Source organism: Sphaerodactylus townsendi, linkage group LG05 (genome assembly GCF_021028975.2).
Source record: "Sphaerodactylus townsendi isolate TG3544 linkage group LG05, MPM_Stown_v2.3, whole genome shotgun sequence".
Classification (NCBI taxonomy): domain Eukaryota; kingdom Metazoa; phylum Chordata; class Lepidosauria; order Squamata; family Sphaerodactylidae; genus Sphaerodactylus; species Sphaerodactylus townsendi.
In genome coordinates this window covers 54,208,005-54,235,079 of record NC_059429.1, presented here as the reverse complement: position 1 = coordinate 54,235,079, position 27,075 = coordinate 54,208,005, and the positions used below count along the sequence as shown (strand labels likewise).

Genomic DNA, 27,075 nt, shown 5'->3' with positions numbered 1-27,075 from the left:
AGGTACGAACTGAAAGGCTGCCAATTTTGTTGCATCTTCAGTTGAAATTTGCTCTGCAAAATCTGCACATGAAACTTTTCACTTCATACAGATAAACTCGATTATCTGCTAATGTTTGTGGCATGTCAAGTTAATGCTGAAAACAGAGCAGGCCAAAACATTGCCCATTCTCCTGGACCCTTGGTTTAAACGCAGCTTCTCACAAAGTGATAAAAGAAAACAATGTACCACTTTGCTCAGAATTTTGCATATCTTTTCCCACATATGAACTGTATCCCCTGTTGACATGGATAGTCACTACAGGCTGTGAACAGGACAGCACCAAGGCTCTGAGACAGGACAATGAGCAAAGGGAAGTAGCACATTAGAGCCCCACCATAATCTATGTGAATATTTGCTCTACCTAAAATGAAAGTTGTATGATCCAGGCTTTGATTTTTTTTAAAAAAAGTTCATTGTATCATAAATTGGCACAGATAAAGCTAAACACACAAAACGAAAGCATTTTTACAAAGCTATAAATTCTCGACTGCTTTATTTTTCAAGAACATTATAGTAAAACATTAGGAAATGGTGGATACTGAAAGTATTTTACCTACATTTCAAGTAAACAAAGGGTTTCATATTTCTTATCAAGCAATGGTTGCTTTATGGGTCAAATGGTGCTTGTAAACTTGAGAACATAAGCTAGTTAATACCAATAGCCAGTAAGGCACTTGATCATAGAGCACACGGCTGCACAGGCAAAGGGACTGACGAGATCATTAACAGAATCAAGAGACATTTATGTATTCTATGACATACGGACATGGACAGTAAATGATTTTCTTTCTCAAGAAACTCTCACGCTGTGTTTTCTGACATCTGTCCTGGATTTGCAATAGTAAAACATGTCACATCTTATCTTCTACAACATAAAAAGCCAGCATGTTAAATGCACTCCTTCACTCCAAAATATCCAAGCAACAAGAATGAAAGTAAAACAAAATCTCAGTATAAAAATGTTCCCTTTTTGCTGGAATTTTTTTTTAAAAAACCCAATGTCATTACAAATTTTGATGGCTTCACATGTACAATAGCTTTGGTATAAAACATGCGCAAATAAAAGCCAACCATTAACACTGTATTGAAGAAGCAATGCATTGAACCAAACGCAATTGGGTGGTTAGGACCGTGTGCATTCTCTACTGTCTCTTAGCTGGCTCAGTCTGCTTGTTCAGAATCTTCAGCAGAGATTTACTCATGTAATAAGGTTTTTCAGCAGAGCCATCCTGAGTTTCTAAATCTTCCACTAGGAGGAAGAATGGCAGAAAGCAATGAGCAAAACCATAACAGTAGGAAAGCAATCCTGCCATCTTCTGGCCCCTTTCTGCAAAACAGCCTCAGTACATTTTCAATAATGGATGTTTTGGCATTTACTATAGTGTAAACACAGTTGTAATACTATATAATCAGCCCTTTGTCATGATTTATTATTATTTTGACCAAGATTCTGCACCAGTTCATCCAAAGGGATATTTGTCTTACCAATGGCTTGAATGAATGCAGGATCAAAGCCTATTTAAAACGTATTATCTCACCATAAAATGATTCGTTTAATATTCATCTTCTCTAAAGCGACAAAGTGCATTTTATTAAGCTTTAGCTTTATGTTAAAGCACATTACACATAAAACCAACATTTATAATAAACAGCTGAATTTTGGCCCAAGGATTAAGAAACACAATCAAGTTGAAAAGTATTTGTCTTTCAAAAAATAAGTTATTACCTAGTTTGCACATTAATGCTTTCTGAGAAAGATATTCAGGAATTTTGCTTTTCTACCAAGTTTACTCTTTCAACAAATTTATTGTATGCTGAATTACTGCCAAATTTCAGTGCTATTGCTGTGCATTTTCACAGTTTTCTCAGTTGCGCAATTATTTAAGAAAATGGCTGCAGAATGATTTCTTCAAAAACATTTGTCAGTGACACTTGACACGGATCCTAGTAATGTCTGCATTATGGTATATTCAGGGAGATATTCCTGGTATAGCAGCTGGGACATCCAATCCAAAGTATTTATATGGTGGTGCATCAAATCATATGATCAGACTGCAATTCTTCTGCAATGAGGTCAATGGGAGTGATCACTGAGTCCCACCAGAAGATTGTCTGAAGGACACAAGCCAGCACAATTAAGTGCATTTATGTCTAAGAATGTAGTTAAACTCACTGCTGGATTGAATCCTACTGGTGCAAAAAGATCTGCAAGTATAAGAAACCTTCTAATATCTGCATTCCTGGTCAACACATCTCAACACTCATGGAAGCCCTGCTGATGGGATAGAAATGTGCATCTGCTTCCAGAACCATTCACTGATACCTCAAACTGGGGTGGGATCCAGTATGTTTGGACCTTTTCTAAGAATGGTAAAGGATGGCATTACTACCATCTGCAGTGTGCTGGGTATGAAGTTAAGACCCAGCAATCTGTTCCCAAAAAAGTTACCCTGAAACTTATGAATCTAGTGACAGTTTGTATTGTTTTTATTATGTCCTCATCTTATTAAATGCTTCAGATACATCCATCTGATGAGAACCTACATTATATTTAAAAATACACAATTTTAGTTGATTGCATACCAAACCCTTAAATATATTTTGGGTCTAGAATTTTCCCAAAGACCCCAGAGTACAAAACATTTCAATTCAACATAAATTTACTCCAGTTATTCAACTGTACTCATTTCCATTCAAGTGTTTGTACAATTGCAACTGAAGAGTACAAAAATCTACCTGACATTATGCTAGCCCTACTGAAGGTTGCCCAGAAGAGATGTCTAGTGGAGTGGCTCTTTATCCTAGCGTAAAGACAGCAGCATCTATGGCTGTGTAATGTTTTAACAATTTGCCTGCAGTAGATTTTTGAAAGATTCCCATTGAGGGATTTTGAGCTAACAGAGTTGTCTTTTTGCTCAATCATTTTAAAAAAAATACTATGCTTTCGTAGTGCAAATAACCAGTCATTTAATACAAATTCTCAATCTTCTCTCTGCAAATGTAGCCAATTCTGCCTCAGTGCTGACCCACAGTGTTCACAGGATAAATAAAATTAGAATATATTTTAGAGCAATATACCACTCTCACCTCAAAACCTCACCAGGAACAAAAGAACAGAAGGCATCATTTGCTTGCCATTCAGCCAAGGCGTACAACTGTTTCATAATTAATGGTGAAAAGGTAGGCTACATTGGAGCAAAACTTACAGTATGTTTTACAAGATTCTGTTCCTCAATTAGCATTCACTAACAAACACATACAGTAAAACAAATCTGGCTACATTTCTTTCAATGTATTTATAATCTTTCCTCAGTTAAAGCTTTTCCCTTCCTGGTTATAAAACACCTTGACTTTATTGGCCCTTTGCCTTTCATAGTTGATAATGGAAATTCGCTATGTGATCATGTCTCAACATTGTAGCAGATATTTCAAAATCAGTTTCACTGTTAATGCAAGTAGGTTAGGACAGCAGTTGTAATACAAAAGGATGCATCCAAAAGTTGTGCAAATAGAAGGTAGTAGATTCTTCCTACTTTTCTGTTCCCATAGTAGTTGTGACCACTATCTGGATTTCAAGGGACTCCCATGTAAACAAAGCCCATGAACATAAGCTCTTATTTATTAATTGTTATTTATACCCTGCCATTCACTGCTATAGGGACCTAAAGTAGCTCATCACACCATTCTCTCCTCCTGTTTAGCCTATGCATTTGGACACCCTACAGGCTGAAGTGGAACCTATGGTGGCAAGGAGGGCAAACAGGGTGACAGGAAGGCACTGTGGAGCTGTGCAGAACCTGATCCAGAGGAGGCTTCTGCCCCCAGAGTTGTGTCAGTGTAAAAGAGGATGCCAGTGTGGCTGGGGGCAGGCTAGGGGCATTCCCAGGGGTGGAACCAACAGTAATCAGCTTCCACCAGGTTTTTGGCCTGGGAGTGCATCTGGCTCAAGCCTGTAACTTACTCCAAGAAAACACATGTCATAAATAACATTTTAATGGAGTTTTCCAGGTGGCAGCAGGGTTCTTCCCTCTGCTGCTTGTTGCATCTCCCAACCCACATTGTCCCCAGTTGCTATGGAGCTCCCCTCATCTGGATTGAGATGACCCTCTTACAGCACACCTTGCTATGCTTTCTCTACTATGTATTCTGCTGGTACAAACAGCAAAAGAACAGTATAATTCCCCATGTTTCCGGCAACTCCTCTGCCATGTGGCCTTTTGTTCAAGGGGCACAATGATCCTAGATGCCTTTCAGGGGTCAGAAGAGGATGGTGTGAAGGGATAGGCAAGAAAAGCCTCCTTTTCATGCAACTGTACAATCCAACCCAATGTTTTGTGGCTTTTACAAATAGGTACTGCACTCTTCATTCTGAATGTTTAAAATGAAACCAAATTTGGTGTCATGAGCCAAGTTCAACCAGATTTACTATGTAGAACATTAAACATAACATATAACCAGTAAGAGCTGTCTCAAATTGTCCAGGGTTGGCTGGGTCAGGTCCAACCCCAGCCCCGGACTTGCCCCACACACCAACCCACAGGGAGGGGAACCACCCCTCCCCGGGCTCACCTGGACGCTGGGAGCCGAGGTGAGCCAAGGAGAAGGAGACCCAGCAAGGCAGCGAGGGATGCCAGCCACGGGATACGCTAGTGGCCCCAGGAGAAGGCGGGAGACGGCTCCGAGAAGTCGCCACAGCGGCAGGAGAACCCAGTCTCCTGGGCATTCTGTGAGAGGCCGGGGGATGGGCTCGCCAACTGTGGGGGACACAGGGCTGCGAGCAGTGGAGCCAGAGCCAGGTGAGCCTGCTCAAGCTCCCAACCCCAGTAGGAGGGCGGAGGCAGTGCCCAGAAGACCTGGCGCCAACTCTGACCAAGGAGGCAGGGTCAAAGGTGAAGCATGACTGCCATAGGTGGAATGAACTAGAAGATGGAAAAGAAAAGCACTTGGGGATTGGTAGAGGGGGGGTGATTGGCAGAAGGGGAGAGCTTAAAAGGGAAGAGGACAGAATGTGGATGAGAAGGGTGAGAAGGAGAAGGGTGAAGAGGAGGGGAAAGGAAGGAGGTTGGAAGAAGGAAGAAAGGCGAAGGAGGGAAATAAAGAACAGAGAGCCTAAGATCTAGAACCTGCTCCAGAATTCACAGGGAGTCCTCCCAAAAAAAGATAGAAAAGGGATTGTTGGCAAGAGTGGAGGGTCGGGGTGACAGGGGCAGTCATCTAAGTAGTAACCCTGTGGCTCAGGTGATTAACAGACTTGCACCATCCCACGACAACCAGGGGCGAGGACGAGACTAACAACACACGTGAAGGGACAGGAGGAACGGATTTGAGCCCCAGTCGGGGCCCTGGGGAGCCGGAACCAGTGGTGAGATTCAGCAGGTTCGCACCACTTCAGCAGAACCGGTTGTTAAAATGGTGCTTGTAAACAACCAGTAGTTAAATTATTTGAATTCCACCACTGGAACCGATTGTTAAATTATTTTAATCCCACCATTGGGTGGAACCCCACACAAACAAACATGAAGATTTTGTATTGCATCGGATTGAATACTGAGGCTCTTGTGAAGCCTCTCGGATATTTCTGGCACAGCAATCCTCTTAAATTGTTTATTATTAATAATGTGACTCTGTTCTCAGCAATTTCAACAATTAGCTGTACTCTTTTCATCACCCTCTTTGAACTAAACCAGTATGATACTAATGCTTTCTTCTGCAGCATCTACAGTTTGTGTAGAGGTGGCTGACACTGTAGTATACCCTTCTTCATAGGAAATCAGTAATACATTTTTAATCACAGTTTTAAATAACTGTCAACCAGCTTGTATGGTAAAAATACAGCCATAGCACCATAATTACAAATTTAGACTACCTGCTGGTTACCTATAGTGTGTTCAGGTTTTTTTATGGCTAATTAGGATATACCATAGTGCTTTCAAAAAAATGCCTGAATATCCTTTACAAATATACACCTATAAAAAGTTATCAAAATGGCTGTCATTTCAAACAGCAAAATCTTGAGTTAGAAAAGTTATTAAAACACTAAGTGCTAATGATAAAAATGTTTCACATTTACATTTTTCATAGGCACTCTATAAAAACAATGCAGCCTTTTTTCACAGCTGTTAAAGGTTTAGTTTAAATGCTGCCCATTTGTTCATTTTTAAAGACAGTATTAAAAAACCTCAAATAATTCATTAGCCAGAAGCATAATTTACACTTTAAAAAATGTTTTGTCCCAATTATATGCATCTTGTGTGTCCCCCTTCTTTAAAATTGACACCACAGCCATGTTCATGAGTATTTTTTTAAACATTATCCCATTAAGTTCTTAGGACTCAGTTCTTTCTTCCCCAGAATTCGGTGAAGACTGGCTGACATGTAGTAGGGTTTTGCTGTAGATCCATCATTCCTTTCCAAATCTTCACCTGAATGTGAAGTGGGCAAAAGGAGGCAAAGCAGCAGGCAGCCAAAATCAAATCAAAGGAGAGAGATTCAAAGAAAGGGAAAGATTTAATATCAGAAATCCTGTTACAACAGAACCAAGCTTCAGCATTAAGTCCTTGCAGGATGCCACAAAAGCACTTACATCTCTCTCTTCATATCACTACAAGATGCACAACAGCCACATTGTAGTTAACTCCTCTGCTCATGCAACATGCTAAGAGCAATTACACTTGTGCTTAGTAAAGCTAGACTTTCTACTGAAGCACCCTAAATGTGATAGCCAGTTCTCATTGGAGGTAATTCTTTGGGTGTCTTCAGAAAAGTCATAACAGCAGCCACTGGTCCTATGGACATTCTGTACTTAATGAAAGATACCATTATTATTTCTTGGCTTTCATAGTCCTTTTTTTAAAGTTTTGCCTTAAAAGGTCAGATTGCTTAATATCCGGAAGCACTGTTTGGGGAAAATAGAGGGCAGTTTATTGACCACTTTCTGGCTGACTTAGTTAAGAACCTTGGGGTTATTCCTGGCCAGCACATTAATTCAGCTGTGAAAAATGTCATTTTCATTTAGTATGGTAACGCTGACACTAAACTGCTGTAATGTATTCTACATGGAACTGCTGTAATGTGTTCTACTTGACTACTATCAGAAGCTAGATGGATTACACATACTACACATATTCTATGGGAACTCAATTGGTTACTGATTAATTTCCAAGTTCAGTTCCTTGTGCTGGTTGGCTACTATTTATATAAACTGTAATAGTCTAGGAACCATATATCTGCAGGACCTCTTCTCCAAATATGCTCTACCATGACAGCTCTACCCATTTGAACAAATTCTTTTGAAGGTGCCATGATTCAATCCAGTAAAATCAATAGCTACCCATACATGGTCTTAGGATAAACCATGGAACAACCTGGCTCGGTTTAAACCTCAAAAATTAACAGATTAACAAGAACTAAGAAGCACTTCCTTTGTGCAACTTTTACCTTCTTTGCACAAGCTGTTTATATTGTTTCTAGCCCACTAGATCAATGAATTTGTGATGCTACGAACCATCGCTGCAGCGCATGTGGGCAAAAAAAGCTTTAAAAAACCAGTGGCTAGGAAACAATGCTTGAGGAACAGGTGTGTGGACAAATTCTGTGGTAAACAATGGGATTGAAAATGCCTTCAAAATGTGGTAAGTACAATGTGTGGAAAAGGTCTATTTGAAATTTTCAGCTTTCTTATTGAGGAATATTGTATTGGCAAGTAATACATGGCATTTTAAATGAATACAACATTGCTGGGCAACTGTTATTATTAACAATAAAGTACAGCATATAAACTTGTCCAACCCAAAGAGGGGAACCAAATCTGCCTATGGAGGGGACATGGGACTGTGCCAGAATATTGCTCTCTGCGAGGCAGTTACTGCAGCAGAAGGGCAAATCTGCCAAATCTGCCAATGAGCCATTGCCCTCCATGGCAGCCAGATGCGGTGCTCTGCACTTCTGTGCTCCAACTGCCTCCATTGGCATAGTGTGGGTATTTCAGAGGCATGGCTGGGGGTGGAGCCAAGAGCAAGCATAGCATAGTAGTTGAGAGCATGTGGACTCTAATCTGGAAAACTGGGTTTGAGTCCCCTCCATATGAGTGGTGGAGTTTTATCTGGGGAATCAGATTTGCTTCCATACTCCTTTATTCCAGCTAGGTGACTCTGGGCTGGCCACTATTCTTTGGAACTCTCTCAGCCCCACCTATCTCACAAGGTGTCTGTTGTAAGGAGAGGAAGGGAAAGAAGCTTGTATGCCCCCTTGAGTTTCCTTACAGGAGAGAAACGGGGATATAAATCCAAATCATCATTCTCCATTAGTCAGCTTCCACCTGACCTGTGTCTGGTGGAATGCTGGTGCCAGGGGCTTGGACTTGAGCCACCCTTTTGGGTGGCACAAGTTCACAGAACCCAATGGAGGACTTTTCAGTGATGAGGAAGCTTTTCTTTATTTTGTTTTTTGCCTTCCCATGTTGCTGAGAAGCCCTCTTGGAGGTGGTGGGATGGTGCTGTACCAGTGCTGTGTCCCAATGCCGGGGGCTCTGGACTGGGCTGTAAGTTAACTGTCATTTTACAACTACTGAATAGTCAGAAGCCAATTAGTATTTATTATGAAACAGGGTATTCCCCGAGGTCCTACTATTCCAGTTAACATTTCACTGGCTGAATCACTAAAGCCACACCTGATGCTGGCATACTTCAGAATCCACAGTAAAGGCCATAATCGAGCAGGCTGTGCAACAACAGAAACCGCTAAGTGCACTCTTCTACTGCATGTACTTGAATTCTCTTAGGAAACTGAGCAGGTGGCTCTTTATCTGCATGCCATCATCCAAGGAACTAAAAAATAATACTTACAAAAACATAGGAAAAGTGTATCAACACACATTGCATAGACGCTGAAGAATCCATGTGCAACTAGGTAAGAGCCTATAATGACTGTCTGAAAACAAGGAGAACACATATCTTGGTTTATGCACTTTCATAAAGATAATACACAATGATCATTATTTCAAAGCATGACAAAAGTTAAATCCTATATACTCCTCAAAGCTCAATGCTGACATTTTCTTGGATTTTCTGTATCATCACCATTCTTACTACTACTACTACTACTACTACTACTACTACTACTACTACTACTACTGTAAAAGCCCCTTGTAGAGACCAGCCTGATAGCTTTAAGGCCAGGGATCACCAATAGGTCCTCCTCCGAAGAACGGAGGGGCATAATGGAGCGATATGGGGAGAGGCAGTCTTGCAGGTATGCAGGTCCAAGGCCGTGAATGGCTTTGAAGGTCAAGACCAACACTTTAAACATGACCTGGAACTCGATCAACAGCCAGTGCAGATGGTGTAGGACCGGGGTAATCCGGTCCCTGATCAATGCTCCCGTAAGGTGCCTGGCTGCCGTGTTCTGTACAAGTTTCAATTTCCGGATCATGGCTAAAGGCAAGCCCGTGCAGACCGAGTTACAGTAGTAAGATGAAACTGACCAAAGAGTTGTTTGGAACTTGTCAATTTTAGCTCTTAAGAAAGATGAGCACAGTAGGGGCTGTGTGCATTGCCACCAGCAACCTGGTCAGCAGATGCCCATGGCACTATCACATTCCAAATTACATATAATTTCCAATAGCCAACTAACTAGGGAAAGAAATATGCTTTCATCAGCAGTGTCATGTTGTGATCTGAATCCTAAGAAAATACTTTATTCCCCAAAAGAGGACATGTATCTAGATCTCATGCAACAATTAGGAGAATAAGCATCATCCACAGATTACACGTTATAATTAAGTACACAAGTGAAATTAGGATTTCCATTTTGAACATGGAAATCATGTTAGATATATCAAGTTTAAGATAATGCTTAAGAGAACTTTCCCAGTTAGGTTAATATATCTTAAATAGATTAATTTAATAGGATTCTGCATTTATACATTCAGGCACAGAAGTCATACTCAGTCTTTTTTTTTTACCAAGCATAAGATTTCTGTCACTGGAAAGTGGTGCTTAAAACTTCAAAACAAAACCAAATATTTGACTCATATCAGTACTTCTGCCCAGAAGCAATTAACATTCTACAGGAACCTTGTAGCCTCACTTCTGTAATCCAACTTTATACATACATTTGTGCAAAATAAATTATTTGCTTTCTGTTAGAAATTCTGGAGTATGAAAACCAACTAGCTTGTTATAGATAGATCCTAATAAAATGTCCTTACCAGGAGAGGTACCCAATAATAATTCAGAGATGGTGCTTCTTGTGTGAATCCTGGTATCCTATGTGTGAAGAAAAAGAAGGCTAGAACACCTGTAGAAGGAAAAAGGAAAGGATATGAGATGTTGATGATTTAGTACCACATTTTGAAGACTGCACCTGCCATGATATTTTTTTAAATGACATAACTCATACAAGATGCTCTGAATGTGAAAATACATGCAAACAAATATTTTCAATTTATTACCTATCCTCAGGCTGTGTGTATGGATTTATTTTTTAAAAAAAGTTTTAACATGCATTTCTCCAGGAGCAGCATAATGGCTGTCCGAGATATATTAGATATCAGTGAATATCAGTGAAACATGCCCTCCCTTCTACTAGCATAAGTCTTCTACTGAATTCAACCCATTTGGATTTGATCAAAAGTGCAAAGCTATGGCATGAATTGATATGGAAGGAGCCAGTTTTGAAGGTATGTGTATCCTGGGCCAAGAAGGGCTTTAAAGGTGACAATTGGCCCCTTGAATTGAAACAAAAAGAAACCAGTGTGGAAGTCCCAAAAATTTATCCATCTTTCACTTGAAATATCTCAGACAAGAAAGTCCTTAAAATGAAACAAGTGAAGGAGTCCTCATAATTGAAGGTAATTCAAAGCACGAAGAAAGCACTGTAACAAGCTGTAATCTAAACAGGATTTTCAGAGCAAGAAATCCTGACATGAATTATTCTCAGTTTTTGTGCTGGACAAAATTAATATTCATATTAATTATCAGTGAGCTGTTCACGCAACAAGAAGATTTAAATCAATCATTTCATGTTATGAGTCAGATAGGGTTTTAAAATAAAAATGATCCAATGAGATGTAAGGTTTAAACTTTGTTAAAGAATAGCTAATTCAGTTTATCTCTGAGAAAACGCATTTAACTTTTTCCATGTATTGGACTCAACATGTTTCATGATAAACTGAGATATTAATTCATGATAACATCTGTGCCAAGCAGGAAGGGAAAGGAATGTAAATTAATTAGCTCAAGGGATCCTTCCTTCAGCACAAGGAACACATTAATCAGTTTCACTATTCCAAAGTTTGCATTTCAGACAAATCTCATTTACTTTTCTAGCTAGAAAATAATATATGTGTGATAACAACAAAAAATATTAGACATGGGACAATAAATCAAAATCAGGAGATAGCATCAACTTAAAGAACACATACAAAAAGAAATACATATACAAAAAGAGGCATATTGGTACAAGTCTCTTCTACAGGTTCCAGCATGTTCTCTCTAGCACAAGAAGTACTACACTGTGACAAGAGGTTCTTCTACTAAAAGAGGAGGCTCGGGTTGATGCAACCCTGAAGGAATGTACTGGCGCCAGGAATACATACTGGCAGGTTCTAGTCCAAAAATCTTCAGAAGATACTTTCTTTTAGTTTACCATGACAGCAGCCCCAGTTAATATTACGGCTATTCAGTGGGAAAGGAGTAGCTGAGGTGGGAAGGGAGTAGCTGAGATAAGAACATAAGAACATAAGAACTAGCCTGCTGGATCAGACCAGAGTCCATCTAGTCCAGCACTCTGCTACTTGCAGTGGCCTACCAGGTGCCTTTGGGAGCTCACATGCAGGATGTGAAAGCAATGGCCTTCTGCTGCTGCTGCTGCTGCTGCTCCTGAGATGATTAAATCCAGCAAACCACTTTGATCGGTGCTAGCTAGTGCTCAGTTAGTGAATTGGAATAACATATATAGAACTCACTTGCAAGTAAAATTCCCAATATATTCAAGGATAAATGTTTCCTATTTAGATCTGGATGAAAAACTTTAAAAGGGGAGAGCAAGTCAAATTTCATGTCAAATACATAATGCTGAAATGGTTAATGCATTCAGACTTTGCAGCTTTCAGTATGCAAGGAACTTACAAGGCTAGTTTCATGCCTGAATAACATTACATTTGAACAACTGGATGAAACAGACTTGTAAACCTCCAATTTATAACCTCCATGAAAAGTTGCACCATGAAGTACAGAATTTCTATAGCTTGAGATGCTGAACATTCAGTGTGTAATTTAAAATTGACAATTGTGGGGGACTTTATCTCTTTACAAACCTGCTCAGACATTCTCTGAGTCTTTATTTGTTTCTGTAACCACACCTGTTCAAAACTTTAATTCTCTCTTTTTAACATATAGTATTGCTTACAGATAAATTATCACTTGCAATCTGGGAAAAGCAGTATGCATTCTCAGCAAAGAAACTAACTGCACATAAATGTCTCTAGAGGGGTCTTCCAGAGAAAATGGCACTTTGAACAGATGAGCCTTTGGGAGCTCTCTGCCACACATTACTGAAAGGAGCAATTGCTGGGTAATTGCTGGCATCAGGGAAAACAAGATCTGGTCCTAGCCTCTCCAACCATTTCTGCAGACCTTTAATTCATCAGGTGAACTGGTTTGGGTCTCCCCCCTCCCCCCCCACCTTCCCACTAGCTCTGATACAACCCAGGATCAGTAACATGTGTGTCAGCCGTTTGGCTTTTAAAAGCTGCCTTTTCATTTTTTTTCACTCCTCTGTTCTTTTTACTTTCACTTTTTCTGGGTGCTCTCCTTTTTGGGGCTTTCTATATTTTTATTATTCTCTTCCCTGTGTTCTTTTTTTCCTACTCTCTAAGTTTTGTAAGAAAATAATAAATTATGTTTAAAAAGTTCTCTACACAGCATTAAAAAAAACAAAAGAGGTCTCTTTGGCTCTAATTCTTACAGACATAGGAGTTTTATTTGTTTCTGAAACTTAGATAAGCATAGAAATTATATGCTATCTCAGCAAACCAATGTCATGGTGTGCATTAGAATCCATTAATTGCACACAAATAAGGGAGATTTCTGTTAAATATTTTCTCTGTTTACCTAGACAAAACTGAAAATGTGAAACTAAAAAAAAATTGACTTACCCACACTTCCAGCAACAAGAATTTTCCCCAGGAATAGTAAGAAGTCGGTCACTTTATCCAGCACGGCAACCCTATATATTGAAAAGTAAATAGTACTTATTGCAACAACCTTCCTGGCCAATAGGTGGAGCAATTCTGCTTTCAACCAGAATTAAAATTACTGGAAAACCTCTATATGAAATTAATTTGAAATGTGCACTCAGATGCTATTTGGATATTACTATAACACAAAGTTTCAGTGTGATAATGGACAAGCTCTGCCAAAAGCTTCTTTGAGAATCAAATAGAAAGTTTGGAATATGGGAAACCCAGATTTCCTCACAATTTCAGCAAGAGCTGAGTAAGCCATTTTCTCTTATTATTTCACAAAATCAAAGTGGAGCTAGAAAACTACTCTCCCTGACAAACAATGTGATAAATAAAAAAGGCTGATGCTACTGTCTTACATCCTGCCACTATTAACATTTATTCTGCAGCGATGCTGTACAAAGCACAGCACTGAGATACTCCTTGCCTTTGCAGTTTGTACAGTGCATAAGAAACTAAGGCGGAAGGAATATAACAAAATTTGTTAGCCTGAATTGACATGGGTTAACTGCAGAAAGCACTTTGGAAGAGTTTGAGAAAAGGTACAAAGATTTAGTGTGAGGCAGTTATGATGCACAAAATGGGATCTGCTCAGGGCCTGAATGCAGCTGCAGGGGAGTGGGGGTGGAGCAAACTTTACTGTGATCTAACAGGTCAGGGAAGTCCAGTTTGGATGATTTATTGATTAATAAACAGAGCATTCCCAATGGACAATTCTGGTGACATACGGGCCTCTGTGGTTTATTTATCACTTGGAGCTGGGTAGTGGTAAACTCATGAGAGCCAGCGTGATGTAGTAATTAAGAGTATCAGACTAGTATGTGGGAGACATTGCTTCAAATCACCACTTGTGCCATGGAAGTTAGCTGGATGACCTTGGGTCAGTCACACTCTCTCAGCCTAACCTAATTCTCAGAGTTGTTGTGAGGATAAAATGGAGGAAAGGATAATGATGTAAGCTGCTTTGGGTTCCCACTGGAGAGAAAGACATGGTATAAATGAATTAAGAAGAGTTGGTTTTTATACCCCTCTTTTCTCTACCTTTAGGAGTTTCAAAGTGGTTTGCAATCACCTTCCCTTACCCTCTCTCCATAACAGAACCTTGTGAGGTAGGTGGGGGTGAGGGAACTGTGACTAGTCCAAGGTCACCAACCAGGCTTCATGTGGAGAAATGGGAAAACAAACCCAATTCACCAGATTAGAGTCCGCAGCTCATGGGGAGAAGTGAGGCATCAAACTTGGTCCTCCAGATTACTATCAGCTGATCTTGAAACCACTATGCCAGCTTGCTCTCTTAAATAACTGGAAAAAATCATGAAAGCAGCAGTTTTCGGGATCTGAATCAAGAAGGGAGCACTATTATACTGTCTGACTATCTCTCCAGTAGGGTCCTTTACTGGTCTCAGATTTGGTATTAAGGACCCTGATGGTTATTGTCCTTGTTTAGTCAAGCTCAGGACTTAATGACCACAATTATAACCATATGTCTGTGTTAGATTGTGACAGGCTCTCATGAAGAAGAACCTTCTATGCTTGACCTTATTATGTGAATCAAGTGTCTTGTTGGTGATCTGATTAGAGGGGTAAAAGTTGGACCTTTGTTGTGATCAGATCACTGTATTCTGAAGGCACTGATAAGCTTGCTGCCTCTTGGGTCAGTGGACCATTTATATGATACAAAACCCCTCTGTTTAAAGTTTCCTGTTGGTTTCCAGGCAGTTCCGAATTGTGACATCCTCCTGATTAACTCTGTGTACAGAACACTGGGCTGGTGGGACCCCTAAACAGCTTTCTCTTTGGTTCTTCCATGCTCTAAACCCCTGGCTCCAGGATTGACCAGGAGCTGAAAGAAATTAAACAAACTGGAGAATAACTACAGCAATGCTGGTGGAAAACTTGAGATGAATCAAGTTTTTTTGGCCTATCAGGTGTCATTTACATCGGTGAAGAAAGATTTCTTCTCTGACTCCATTGAGACAGCAGAATCTTATCCAGTTCTATGTCTGAAAATGGTTCATGGCTGGACAACACCTAACTTTGACCCAGTCAGTTATAGAAACTTGGCCCCTCATTATGATATTTTTGGTGACAAAATCTCTCACATCCATTTTGACTTGAGGCTGAGTTGAGAGCAGATCCAGTACCTATGGATTTGTCCTGTGGAATGTCACAGGGTTCTGTTCTCACCCATGCTCTTTAATATATGACAACACTGAATGAAAGTTTTGGAGTTAGGTGTCATCAATATACAATTATAAGATCAGTAATTTTGTAGTCTGAGGTTTTGTAGTCTGAGGTTTTGTAGTTAGGTGTTATCAATATACAATTATAAGATCAGTAATTTTGTAAGGTGTCATGGAATGGCATGGAATCATTCAGATAAATAAAAAGCATGCCCCCTTACCTAACCACGTTTCTCATGAGTAGAAAGAAAGCTTCCTTTGCTGATGCACAGAAGTTTTTACCATATATTGCAATCTGCAAAACATCAAGAGCAGTCAATTCCTTATGGGGAAAAGGCTTACTTTGGAAACCAGAGCTTCCACCAATTAACATGGGTGATAGCACTGGAGGTAGGACAAATGTGTGGTACCATATTGATTACCATTTATGAATAACAAAATAACTTGCCATGCCTATATTATTTCCTATTTCCTATAAGCTGCAAAAGACATGTATCTTTTCCATATAAATCTCAAAGTCATTTGTATAAACTTTCTACTGGCAAGTATTAGCATATATCTTTCCAGGGAGCCATGCAGTAAATGAATTCATACTGTCCTAAATAAGTCAGAATTATAGACAGTTGACATATGAAATTGTTTTAAGATGTCCTGTGGCAATCAGTTAAAATTTCAGTAAGTTTAAGCATAAGCAAATAAATGAAGACTAAGTTCAAACATGTTCAAATTGTTCTGTGCTTTATCAATAACTAACTTGCAATACACAGGGAGAATGTGAAAGGGCTCTGGAAGCAGCGTGATCACTCCATGTGGCATAAGTGGCATCTATGCTGATAATGGGGGCCTTATGCCAGTGCCAGGTAGCTAGGCAGGCAGGCATTACCTGAGCGCAAATGCTGTGGCTGTGCTAGTGATCCTCTAGCATAGGACCTTGCACTGGATCTGATGAGGGCACTCCTGGGGCAGAGCTGGCTTTTATCAGCTTGCACAAGCTTTTCAGCCCAGAATGCCCTCTTTTGTTTGTGCACACACACCACATATTGGACTGCATAGGGTGCTTGCAGCTGGGATGGTAAGATTTGTTTGTTTTTTCACCTGCTGCACCTTCATAAAGCTCTTTGGAGGTGGCAGAACTGTGCCATTCCCCACTGCCACCCATGTACCCCCCCCTTCAAGTTGGGCTGCCAACTCTACTATGGAACTTCAAAATGTACCTTGTCACTGACCTTCATAATATCAAGCCTAGATAAAAAAAAATACATTCTACATGAAGCTAACTTAGAAAATTGTAGATTATGAAATCATGTGCAATGACACTACAACATGCTAGGAGAAGTCAGTGAAATACGTACCATGATGTAGGCATTTCTGTTGATAAACTTAAGAAATTTTTCCAAGCACCAAAAACAGCATTTGAAGCAGCAAAGCAAGAACTTAGCGAAGGCATTCTGTGACCCTGCAAAAAAGAAATGTGAAGTTATTTGATAACAAAAAGTTAGTAACATGTAGGACTCCATCTGTACTGACTTAAACTTCATTTCCACCGGCTTTTGCGTATGTTTGGAGGGATGCTGGAGGTCTGGAGGGCTGCTGAGACCCGCCCACGCTGCCCTCCAACCCCTGGAGGTCTGAGGGCAGCATGGGTGGGTCCCTGCAGCCCTCCAGACCGACGCTAGAGGATGAGGTGAGTGGGGGGGGGACACAAAAGAGGCAGCTCCATGCTGGCCTCTGCGGGGGCCGCTCGCACACTCCCGTGCGAATGGCCCCCTCCCCTCCACTGCCATAATTTCTGCTGGTGGAGAGGCGCCCTTTCCGCTGTGCGGAAAGGGCCAATGCAAAATAAATGCAAAAATAAACCATTGGATTTGTCCTGCAACTCTTTGTGACTGTAGAAATGATGTTGGCACTAGCTTTTCCCATATTTCCCCTGGTCTTTTTGATACATAAAAAACCTCTAAATTCTTCAGCTGACTTCCTGCTATTCCAGAGATGCAACATTATGAAATATGGACAATCTAAACTATTGAGAGGAAACGGTAAACCATTAATTATCACATATATTGTTGAAGGCTTTCACGGCTAGAATCACTGAGGTGTTGTGGGGTTTCTGGGCTGTATGGTCGTGTTCCAGTAGCATTTTCTCCTGACGTTTCGCCTGCATCTGTGGCTAGCATATTCAGAGTGAAGATGCCAGCCACAGGTGCAGAAGAAATGTCAGGAGAAAATGCTACTTGAACACGGCCATACAGCCCGGAAACCCCACAACACCCCAATTATCACATGTGTTAATCCCTTCAAACCATCAGAACCATTTGTGGTGCAAGAGATATCATTGTTCCCATTACTAAAAGTAAACAAAGGTTTTTAGCTCACACCTGTTTCATATGAATGTGGGTTATACTAGTTCATATGAGGCCAAGATATATTTTAAAGTTTTTCTTAACCAAAATACTATCTTCCAAAAGGAAAGAGAAAGTGTACAGTGTTATGAAAATTCACCTTTCAGTTTGTGGTCCAAATATTCCAAAATTACTCGGATCAGTTGGACTACTGCAAGAATTAAGGAGCCAAATGCTAGGGAGCCTGTATGATACCTAGTAGAAAATAATATAGTTCGACTCAGTAATTGTTACTTTATGAATAATGGGTGTAATTATGATACAAAATGGGTAAATGTCTGAGTTTTTTTTCAAATCTAACTATGAACTGCAAAATGCTAACTTATCTTGGTATCCTGACATCTGTATAAAAAGTATTTGTTCTTACAATTTTTATTCCTATTTTTAAACAGCAAAGGATAAAAATCTATTTTAATCATTATAAAAATCTATTTAACCATAGATATCATCTTGTTTTTACATCATCTTCCACCGCTGTAATTCTGTTTCTTGCATTGTTCATAGTATATTTTGCCTTATTGTTCACATTGTTTTCTAATTCTGTCATACTAGTCCAGAGGCGTAGCTCCAAGGGTGTGGAGGGGAGAGGGTGTGCGACGCGTTCCCCTGTTGGGGTGTGGTGGGGTGTGGCCATGGTGTGGGCGGGACGGGGTCAGAAGACGCACCAGTGCACTGGGCACTTTCCCCCCTTGCTACGCCTCTGTACTAGTCCTATTACATTGATCACTGATTACCTGATGATGCTGAGTTTCATCTTTTTATATTCCGTAATCCATTCTGAGTCTTAGTGAATAAATCAGGCTAATTATAATAAATACAATTAAAAACTATCAAACATAAAACAGCAAATGGAAAAAAATGTCTAAAACCTGAATGCCTTTATAATGGACACAGAGACATGCATGCTTTGTGAATTAGACTTTGTAACTACCCTGGTTATAAAATCTACTTTTCCCAGCAAGGAAAAAGTCCAATTCTAAGAGCAGCAACAAATTCAAATTTAAATTACTCTTAAACATACCTTATTGCTCGTCCAAATGAAGCAAACAATGGGCATGGCGGAATGTCTGCATGTTTTCTGAAGGCCCAGTAGTAAGAGGCAAAGGCACCTGCAAGGGTACATTGACCCAGTGCAATTGCAAAATTTACTAGCCAGAGAAATACAAATATATTGCAGAACTGAAAAACAAAGATGTATCTGTGGTATAGGCTTTCTCCACCATAGAAAGCAAATGTACACTGGGCCCCTGGACACAGCTTGGTCACATTCGTCGTGTTGAAAGTCTGTTTGTTGGCAAGAAAAATATTGAATGTATGAGGTATAAATTGGTGTCCAATACCTTAATACAATTCTAAACCAATCAAACATTTATTTTTAACTTAAAATCTTGATTATGAACATGCAGTTAATTTATATAAAATGGCATAAGAACTGACATAAAAACAAGCACTGGTGGTCTAGGTTGCTCAGTAACTTATTACTGGCAGTAACTAATCACAAATGTTTCAAGAGGTTTCTTACAAAAGAATACATTAATAAAATTACTCAATAAACAATAATTTGTGTTGCTTATCCTACACAATGCAGATCTGTGTATTTTTGAGTGCTGTTTATATATTGTTGTACTGTTATATTGTTTTTATGTCTTTGTAACTTGCTGCATTGCTAGCCTACTTGAGTCAAAATGAATAAAGCAAGATTTTATAAAAACATACAGAAATAAGGAATAAAATTCCATGTATTTTCAACTAGTTCTGCAGATTTATACTAAGTTACTGAGCCTTTTGCAGAGAAATATTAAACATGTTTACCTCTGGGTAACAAGTGAGATTTGCATACTTGCACAGAGTTTGATTAGCCATGACCTTGTAAACTGGTTCTCCAGATGTAGCCAGGAAGCTTATTTTTTAATTGGGTTAAGTAGAAACAGAACTGCAGACTTCTGTATTCCCTTCCAAATACAGACATACAGCAAAAGGTCTTTGGCAGTAATAGCAGCAGTTTGCTATGCCTGCAAGCAATCCACTAGGAGACTAAAATATTGTTAACCTTTTGCTTGATAACAGGTTTCGCCTTGTAGTAAGCATGGAAAAAGAAACAATATGATTTAATGACCTCGTATATGGGCTCCACAGGAAAATATATGGGCAGACTAATAAAATAAAAATAAAACATCTCGAGTGTTTTGATGCAGCCCAAAAGCTACTGGTGTTATCATCTACGAAGCTTATATCCCAATACAAAGAAATTTTGGCAATAACAAAGTGGGTTTCTTTACAGCTGCATACAAAATTCATCACTGAAACAAGATAACTGGGTCTAGCCAGACATTCAATGAGAGAGTTAAAAGTCTATGAAGAAGGGAATTTAGTTATGATTGCATTGCAAGATCTTAAAATGTGAATGGATGGTGAATTTTGTAGGGATTTTTCGGTGTTATCTCCACAAACCATACAGTATCACACAGGTTCCTTGTCACATTGCAGTAGAGTACAACCACTAAGGCTAAAAATATCAGCAAAGCCTGCACCTTCTTAGGTACACAGGATTTTCTTTTCCTGCTTCCCCCATACTTTAGCTTCCACAGAACATGCTGGGCTCTTACTGCTCTTCTAGCTTAGTATTAAAATACTGAACTGGATGCATGAGAACATCTGAGATGCAGACACTTTTTGACTTTAAAAAAAAGGATACACAGCAGTCACTGCCCAATAGGAAATGCAGATTGCAATAAGAATGAAAGTAATGATTGGGTAGAATAATGTAGACATGATATAGCCAATGGCCCTAAAAAGAAATACATAATTGTAAGCATTGAACACTGGAAGTTCAGACTTTAAATTTATACAAATCTTTTACCTTTGAGTCCTTTTTTGTATGCCTTACTTTGTAGTATATCTGTTTTTTCTTTATTATTATTTTCTTTTTCTTTATATGATTTTCATATTATTCCCTATTTTAACTTTTTGTTAGATTCTGTTTCCACTGTTGTTTCGATAAATATCTTTTTTATCTTTTATACTGCATTTGTCATTTTTGATGCATTTAAATTGTATTGTGTACATCGCCCAGAGCCCTTTGGGAGTGGGTGGTATAGATAGATAGATAGATAGATAGATAGATAGATAGATAGATAGATAGATAGATAGATAGATAGATAGATAGATAGATAGATAGATAGATAGATAGATAGATAGATAGATAGATAGATAGATAGATAGATAGATAGATAGATGGATGGATGGATGGATGGATGGATGGATGGATGGATGGATGGATGGATGGATGGATGGATGGATGGATGGATGGATGGATGGATGGATGGATGGATGGATGGATGGATGGATGGATGGATGGATGGATGGATGGATGGATGGATGGATGGATGGATGGATGGATGGATGGATGGATGGATGGATGGATGGATGGATGGATGGATGGAAAGAAGGAAAGAAGGAAAGAAGGAAAGAAGGAAAGAAAGAAGGAAAGAAAGAAAGAAAGAAAGAAAGAAAGAAAGAAAGAAAGAAAGAAAGAAAGAAAGAAAGAAAGAAAGAACGAACACCATCACTGGGCGCTGTTCGCACAGTAGGCACTGCTGCATTGCAGCAGTGCCGTGTTCATGCCACCCAAGGAGCAGGAAAATGCCGTTTTTGAACCTTGCTCGGGAAGCGAGGTTTTTCAAAAGTGCTGTCTTCCACCTGCTGCTGTGTGAATGGCAGCGGGTGGAAGGAAGCATTTTTCCTGCGTCAGCTCCAAATGCCTCCTTATCTCCCTGCGTCAGCCCCAAATGCCTCCTGGTTTCCATCGCTCTATGGAGGCCAGGGGACACACCTCCTGGCCTCTGTCCCTGCAGTCATCGCTCTGGCCATGGGGGCATGTTCCCTGGCCTCCACAGAGCGACAGAAGCCAGGAGGTAAGGAGGGGCTTGGGGGGCTGTTCGGCCATGCGGAGCCTGCTCTGCCAGCTGCGCAGCCAGCGGGGCCGTTCATGTGAACCATGCCAATGCAGCCCCACTGCTCTGACCATGCAGAAACGGCCTCAGACTCACAAGGCATTTTATGGAACCAAATCCCCACTATTTAGTAGGGGCTACATCATTTGTCTGATGGAAGAGGGCAGAGGCCAGGGTAGCTAAAGAGCAGTGCATTCTGTTGCCATGGTACTTTGTACTATCAGTCAAGAAATTTTCATCTTCCAATCATTTAGAGGAAAGGGGAGAGCAGCCAGTACAGATGGAACAGAAATATTTCATCTCCAGTCTGTGCCTGGAGTATAAATAAAGGAGGTGGCTTTTGTCTGGGTCAAGGGCCAGTGTATGTTGAGGCTGATTTCCTTTAATAGCATTTGGACAATAAAAGGGGAACATGGAGGGACAAGTATGGGTGTCATGTTCTCACATACCACCAAGAGGTCTGGTTTTTCAGATGCCTACCAAGTTGTTAATGAATGGATCACACCATCTACTGTGTAAAGCCATTCTTCCTCTGACATTGGATATGCTGTTAACCTCATCAGAGTGTCATTGCTTTACTGGAGTTCTACTTAATGAAAGTTGTAAGTACATATGACCACTATAAAACTACCTTATAAGAACCATTCATCAAATTCATTATCATTCATTCTGACTGGTAGTGTCTCTCCAAGATTCTCCTTGTAAATCCACCTTAAAGGGAGAATGTGGGGTCCCCAGTTTAAATAACATTGAAAGTGATGCTGTTTCCCCCAACTGGGGGGACTGGATAAAACACCGTAAAATGTTTTCATAGCAGTAATAAAACATTTTGAAAGCATTTTGAAAATGTTTTCAAAAAATATTTCTGCTGTGTGGCACAGCCCATTGCTGTGTTCAGATTTGTGAGTTGGGACATGTTCTATAATGTGATGGTGACTTTGAAACGACCTGGTGGAAAAAATCATTGTTTGGTCATGGTGGGAGTGGGTGGCTGCCCATGGGGGGGGGAACATCAAACTCAGGTTTTGCCCAGTTTGCCTAGGTAAGCCACTGCATGGCAGTGAACATGCATGTAATGAAACCTAGAGGTGCAATCACCACCTTTGTATAACCGAATGTCACTTTTTTCCCATATGTGACAGTACTTTCCGAAGAGGAAAAGGCATAATATTTCTGCACAGCCTTCAGAAACAAGATAGCTGCATTCTGCATCAGGTGTGTACACCTTTTTATTGGTATTTTCAAATCTGGAAATTTTCAAAAAAGTCCAAAAAAAGTCAAACTTCCATGCTGGCTTTTTTGGCTTTTCCTCCTTCTTCTTCTTTTTTGCTTCTTTCAAAGCCAAACCCAAAAAAAATTTGAGCCACAGAGATGAACGCAGGGATCGGCTGAGCCAGCTACTTCTGAAACATGCCTGGGCTTCAGAGAAGATGGGGGAAAGTTGCATGCAGGGATCGGCTGAGCCAACCCCTGCATGCACTCTGCTAGTTGGGTTGTGGAAATAACTGAGTCAAAAAAGCAAAAACACTTTTTGGATTTTTTAGTCTTTGGATATTTGGAACTATCTGAATAGCCTGTCTTTTTTTTCCCCAGCTAACCCTCCCCACAAAAAAGATGAAATAGCTCTTTTTGGGGGGGCGGGTTGGCTTAGCTATATCCAGACGCACAGCCCTATTTTGCATATTCTTTGCTATCTCATCATTAGTTTACAAGATAGCATATTCTTTGCTATCTCATCATTAGTTTACAAGGTACATTGCTGAACTCTGGTTGAAACTAAGCACTGCATGATAACAAATAGGTCAAATTGTAACAGTTTCCTATAGGCAATTCACGTCTCATGCTAGGAGCCTTTTGAATAACTGGTAAGTCATTGAAGAAAAGTAGCACTCTATGCTACGTTAAGAAATAATCACCACAAATCCTTGGTTTTCAGTAGTGAATGATAGGCCTGTTGGTTGATAGTAAAGTTGCAGACAGTTTACTCTAACATACTGCCTGTTAACCATAAAAGCAGTAGATTGCAAGTACTTTACTGCGGGTATAAATTGTAATGTTATTGAAAAAATAGTTATACTGAGCTGGAAAAAGTCATTTAGCTCTCACTCATTAACAATTTATTTCTCAACATTTTGACTATGGGCTTCTGCATTTATAATAATTATGTGTAGCATTTCTTTTTATGCATTATGCATAAATATCAGGAAGTGTCACCCTCAAGTGACTTTTAATTGTAGCTGCAGAAGTATAGAACATTTTTATCTCCTACTGTGAAATTTGTCAAGTTTCAGATGTGTTTCTGTTTGAGAAATATTTGAATATAGACAAATTTGAATACAGACATCTTATTCTATAAAGTTCTTCTGTGTTGTAATGAAAAGAGAAAAATTATAAAGCACAACCTAATGCTGCAACAAATAATGCTATCTCCAAGTTTATTGGTTTAATAAAAACAGACTGGTACATATTTAAATTGCAGAGCTCTTTTTATTTCATAAGGACTCCCATATGTTGATTGTAGTAGCTTGAAGGCAAAAGATACATGTAAACTACAAGGCAAATTTTAAAAAAGGAAAGGTTCATATTCATATTCTAGCAATGTTAAAATAACGCTGTTAGGAGTGTAATGTTATTTATGACAATAAATACAAGAAATCTTTATGCTTCATTATTCATGCAGAGACTGCCACTGGAACAGAATATCTGTTATCATTTATATTAGTAGTACCATAGAAAGTGACAGCCAGAGACACCATGGCATCTCATCTAAAGGGGGAAATCAATAGCATGGGTGCCAGAGGAGAGGAAGAAAACACTGACTTCACCCCAGGATACAGATATCACATTTCTTAATGGTACAGGTGCTGCTTCTATTATTGGGGGGGGGGGAAGGGTTGGGTTAACCCGCAAAGGATTTTTTTCATAGACTTGATATTTTTCTGCAAACCTGGAGCTTTTGTTAAATTTGTAGAAAGAGCCTATTCATGGCTCCAGTTTCTGGATTTAGGTTTCCATAGATGAGTCCATGTTGAGAATTAGACAAACTGACCTGCAAGTGTAACCTTGAACCCACTAAGGGAGCTATATTGACCAAAAACTTGGAGAAGACTCAAGGCGTGGTGCAAAGGCCAAAGAGTACTGCTTTGTATTGATAACGTTTGTCCTCACCACACAGCCTCAGGAACCTCCAATGCTTTGGAAGGAAGGGCAGGTGGAGACAGACCTCGGTAAGGTCAACTGAAGTGAGAAAATCTTGTGGTTGCAGAGAGTCGGCAGTAGATCTCAAGGTCTCCATGCAAAAGTGCTACACTCAAATTAAGTGATGTAAGAACTTCAAATCCAGGATCACATGCCAGTCTCCTTTTCTTTTGGGGGTGCTGTAGAAAAAGGAGGACACTCCCTTTCCCTGATCCTGGTTTGGAACCTCTTCTATTGCCTCAATGGAGACCAGGTGTTGAAAGGCTTTGAATGTCCTTGCCCATTTGGCTGCAGTGCGTGACAATGGGGAGACTAGGAAGCGCTCCAATGGGGCTTGCCAGAAATTCGATGGCGCAACTCTGAGTATTATCTCCAAGACCCAGGCATCAACCTTGGAAGTGAACCAGATGTCAAAAAATAGTCTCAGCCATCCTCCCACTGGTGCCTCCAGCCAGTCATGCATGGAGGACTTGACATCCTGATCTGGTTGATCCAACCTGCCAGGGAATTTTTGTGGAACTGGTGCTTGGTAGAGGATGAAAGGGAAGATTTTCAATTGTTCCTTTGAAATTCTGACTTGGACCATGGCAGTGAGTGCTGGGAATGAAAGGCCTGCTCATAAGACTGCCTCCTGTCCTGTCTGCAGAGGTATTTTAGCGTAGCCTTCATCTTGTTCTTGGTATCCACAAGAATGTGATCAAGAGCCTTGCCAAACAGTTTATCCCCTTGGAAAGGATATGCTGCCACAATGAGTTTAGATTTAACATCTGCTTGCCAAGTCCTAAGCCAATGAAGCCTTCTGGTAGACATGTTAGATGCTAGGGATCTGCTGGAAAAGGTCATGGTGTCCAGAGTTGAATCAGCCATGAAGGAAGTAGCCTTTAGCATCTGTTTGGCCCCCTTCAGGAAATGCTTCTACTCCACCAGCAAGGACGTAGGTATAGATTTTTAATGGGATGGGTTTGGTGACTGAGCAATGTGGGTGAGGCTGAAAAAGCCCACACACTGGTCTTCTGGCTCTCTCAGCCCAGCCCTACTGGGTTGAAACAGCACCCAGAGACAGCCTCCTCCAGGCACCCCCTCCCTGCTACAGGGAGCTGGGAATGCCCACCCTACCCCCACAGGCCTGCCTGAAGATCCAAGCCATAGTCTTATCACTTGTCTTTTAGCAGGCCTGGTCCTGCCTTGAACTATCATTTCAAGTTATGGTGAGCATTTCAAAAGTAACTTGAAAAGATATTCCAAGGCAGAACTGGGATTGCTAAAAGCAGGGAGACAGGGCCACGTTCCTGATCTCCAAGGTCAGTGCCTTGGACTGTTTTCAAGTTGTAGAGATAATTTTAACAACATACCCATGAGCCTTTGTGAAATATGCAAATATATTTTAGCAGGACCAGGCTGCTAAAAGTGCTGCCTCTCCCTGAAATATTCATTCAGTGCTTGAATTGGGAGAAGATGGTCTTTCAGATACTCCGCTCCTGTGTAGGGCTTTAAAGGACAAAAGTCTCATGTATACCTTTAAAGGACAAAACTAACACCTTGAATTAGGTTTTGAAGTGGCTCAGTAGACAGTGTAATTGCTGTAGTATCAGGGTTATATGTTCCTGATAGCTGGCCCTAACCATCAATCTAGCAACAGAATTCTGCATTAGCTGCAGCTTTTGAACACTCTTCATGGGTAGTCTCAAACAGAATACATTGCAATAGTCTAATCTAGATCTTCTTCTTCTTCCTATCATTGTCCCACTAATGCAGGGTTTGCTGCTCCAATTTTTAAATGCCATTTATCTTGATTGAGCGCAATGTCTTGTTGCAGGCCTGTAATTTTCAGATCTGCATTGATGGTATCTAGCCATCATTGCTTTGGCCGTCTGCATGGCCGCCGACCAGTAACCTCAGTATGATAGGCGATGCTGGCAATAGTGTCTGGGGCTGCTTGTCGGACATGGCCAAACCAAAGCAGGCACATCTCTCTCATTTTTGCCTCAATGACCGTGATGCCAAATTGTTTTCAGACCATGTTATTGGTGATGTGGTCGAGGTGGGATACACCCAGT

General features: G+C 40.3%; 1 protein-coding gene across 3 annotated transcripts in view; it reads right to left on the bottom strand.

Annotated features, from left to right (window-relative positions):
• Nucleotides 1-504: 504 nt before the first annotated feature.
• The window catches only part of SLC44A5 (solute carrier family 44 member 5), a 166,407-nt gene continuing 139,836 nt past the window's right edge, over nucleotides 505-27,075 (bottom strand). For 2 of the 3 annotated variants that reach the window (XM_048496003.1, XM_048496004.1), the window contains 10 exons: nucleotides 20,563-20,655; nucleotides 19,680-19,767; nucleotides 18,889-19,151; nucleotides 17,968-18,062; nucleotides 16,821-16,924; nucleotides 15,690-15,763; nucleotides 13,199-13,269; nucleotides 10,250-10,338; nucleotides 8,886-8,970; nucleotides 505-6,464 (listed from right to left, as the gene is read on the bottom strand). In XM_048496003.1, the coding sequence (XP_048351960.1) occupies nucleotides 6,352-6,464; nucleotides 8,886-8,970; nucleotides 10,250-10,338; nucleotides 13,199-13,269; nucleotides 15,690-15,763; nucleotides 16,821-16,924; nucleotides 17,968-18,062; nucleotides 18,889-19,151; nucleotides 19,680-19,767; nucleotides 20,563-20,655 (1,075 nt within the window). In that variant the 3' untranslated portion in view covers nucleotides 505-6,351. The remainder of the gene's footprint in view (nucleotides 6,465-8,885; nucleotides 8,971-10,249; nucleotides 10,339-13,198; nucleotides 13,270-15,689; nucleotides 15,764-16,820; nucleotides 16,925-17,967; nucleotides 18,063-18,888; nucleotides 19,152-19,679; nucleotides 19,768-20,562; nucleotides 20,656-27,075) is intronic. The other variant, XM_048496005.1, reaches the window with a different exon arrangement.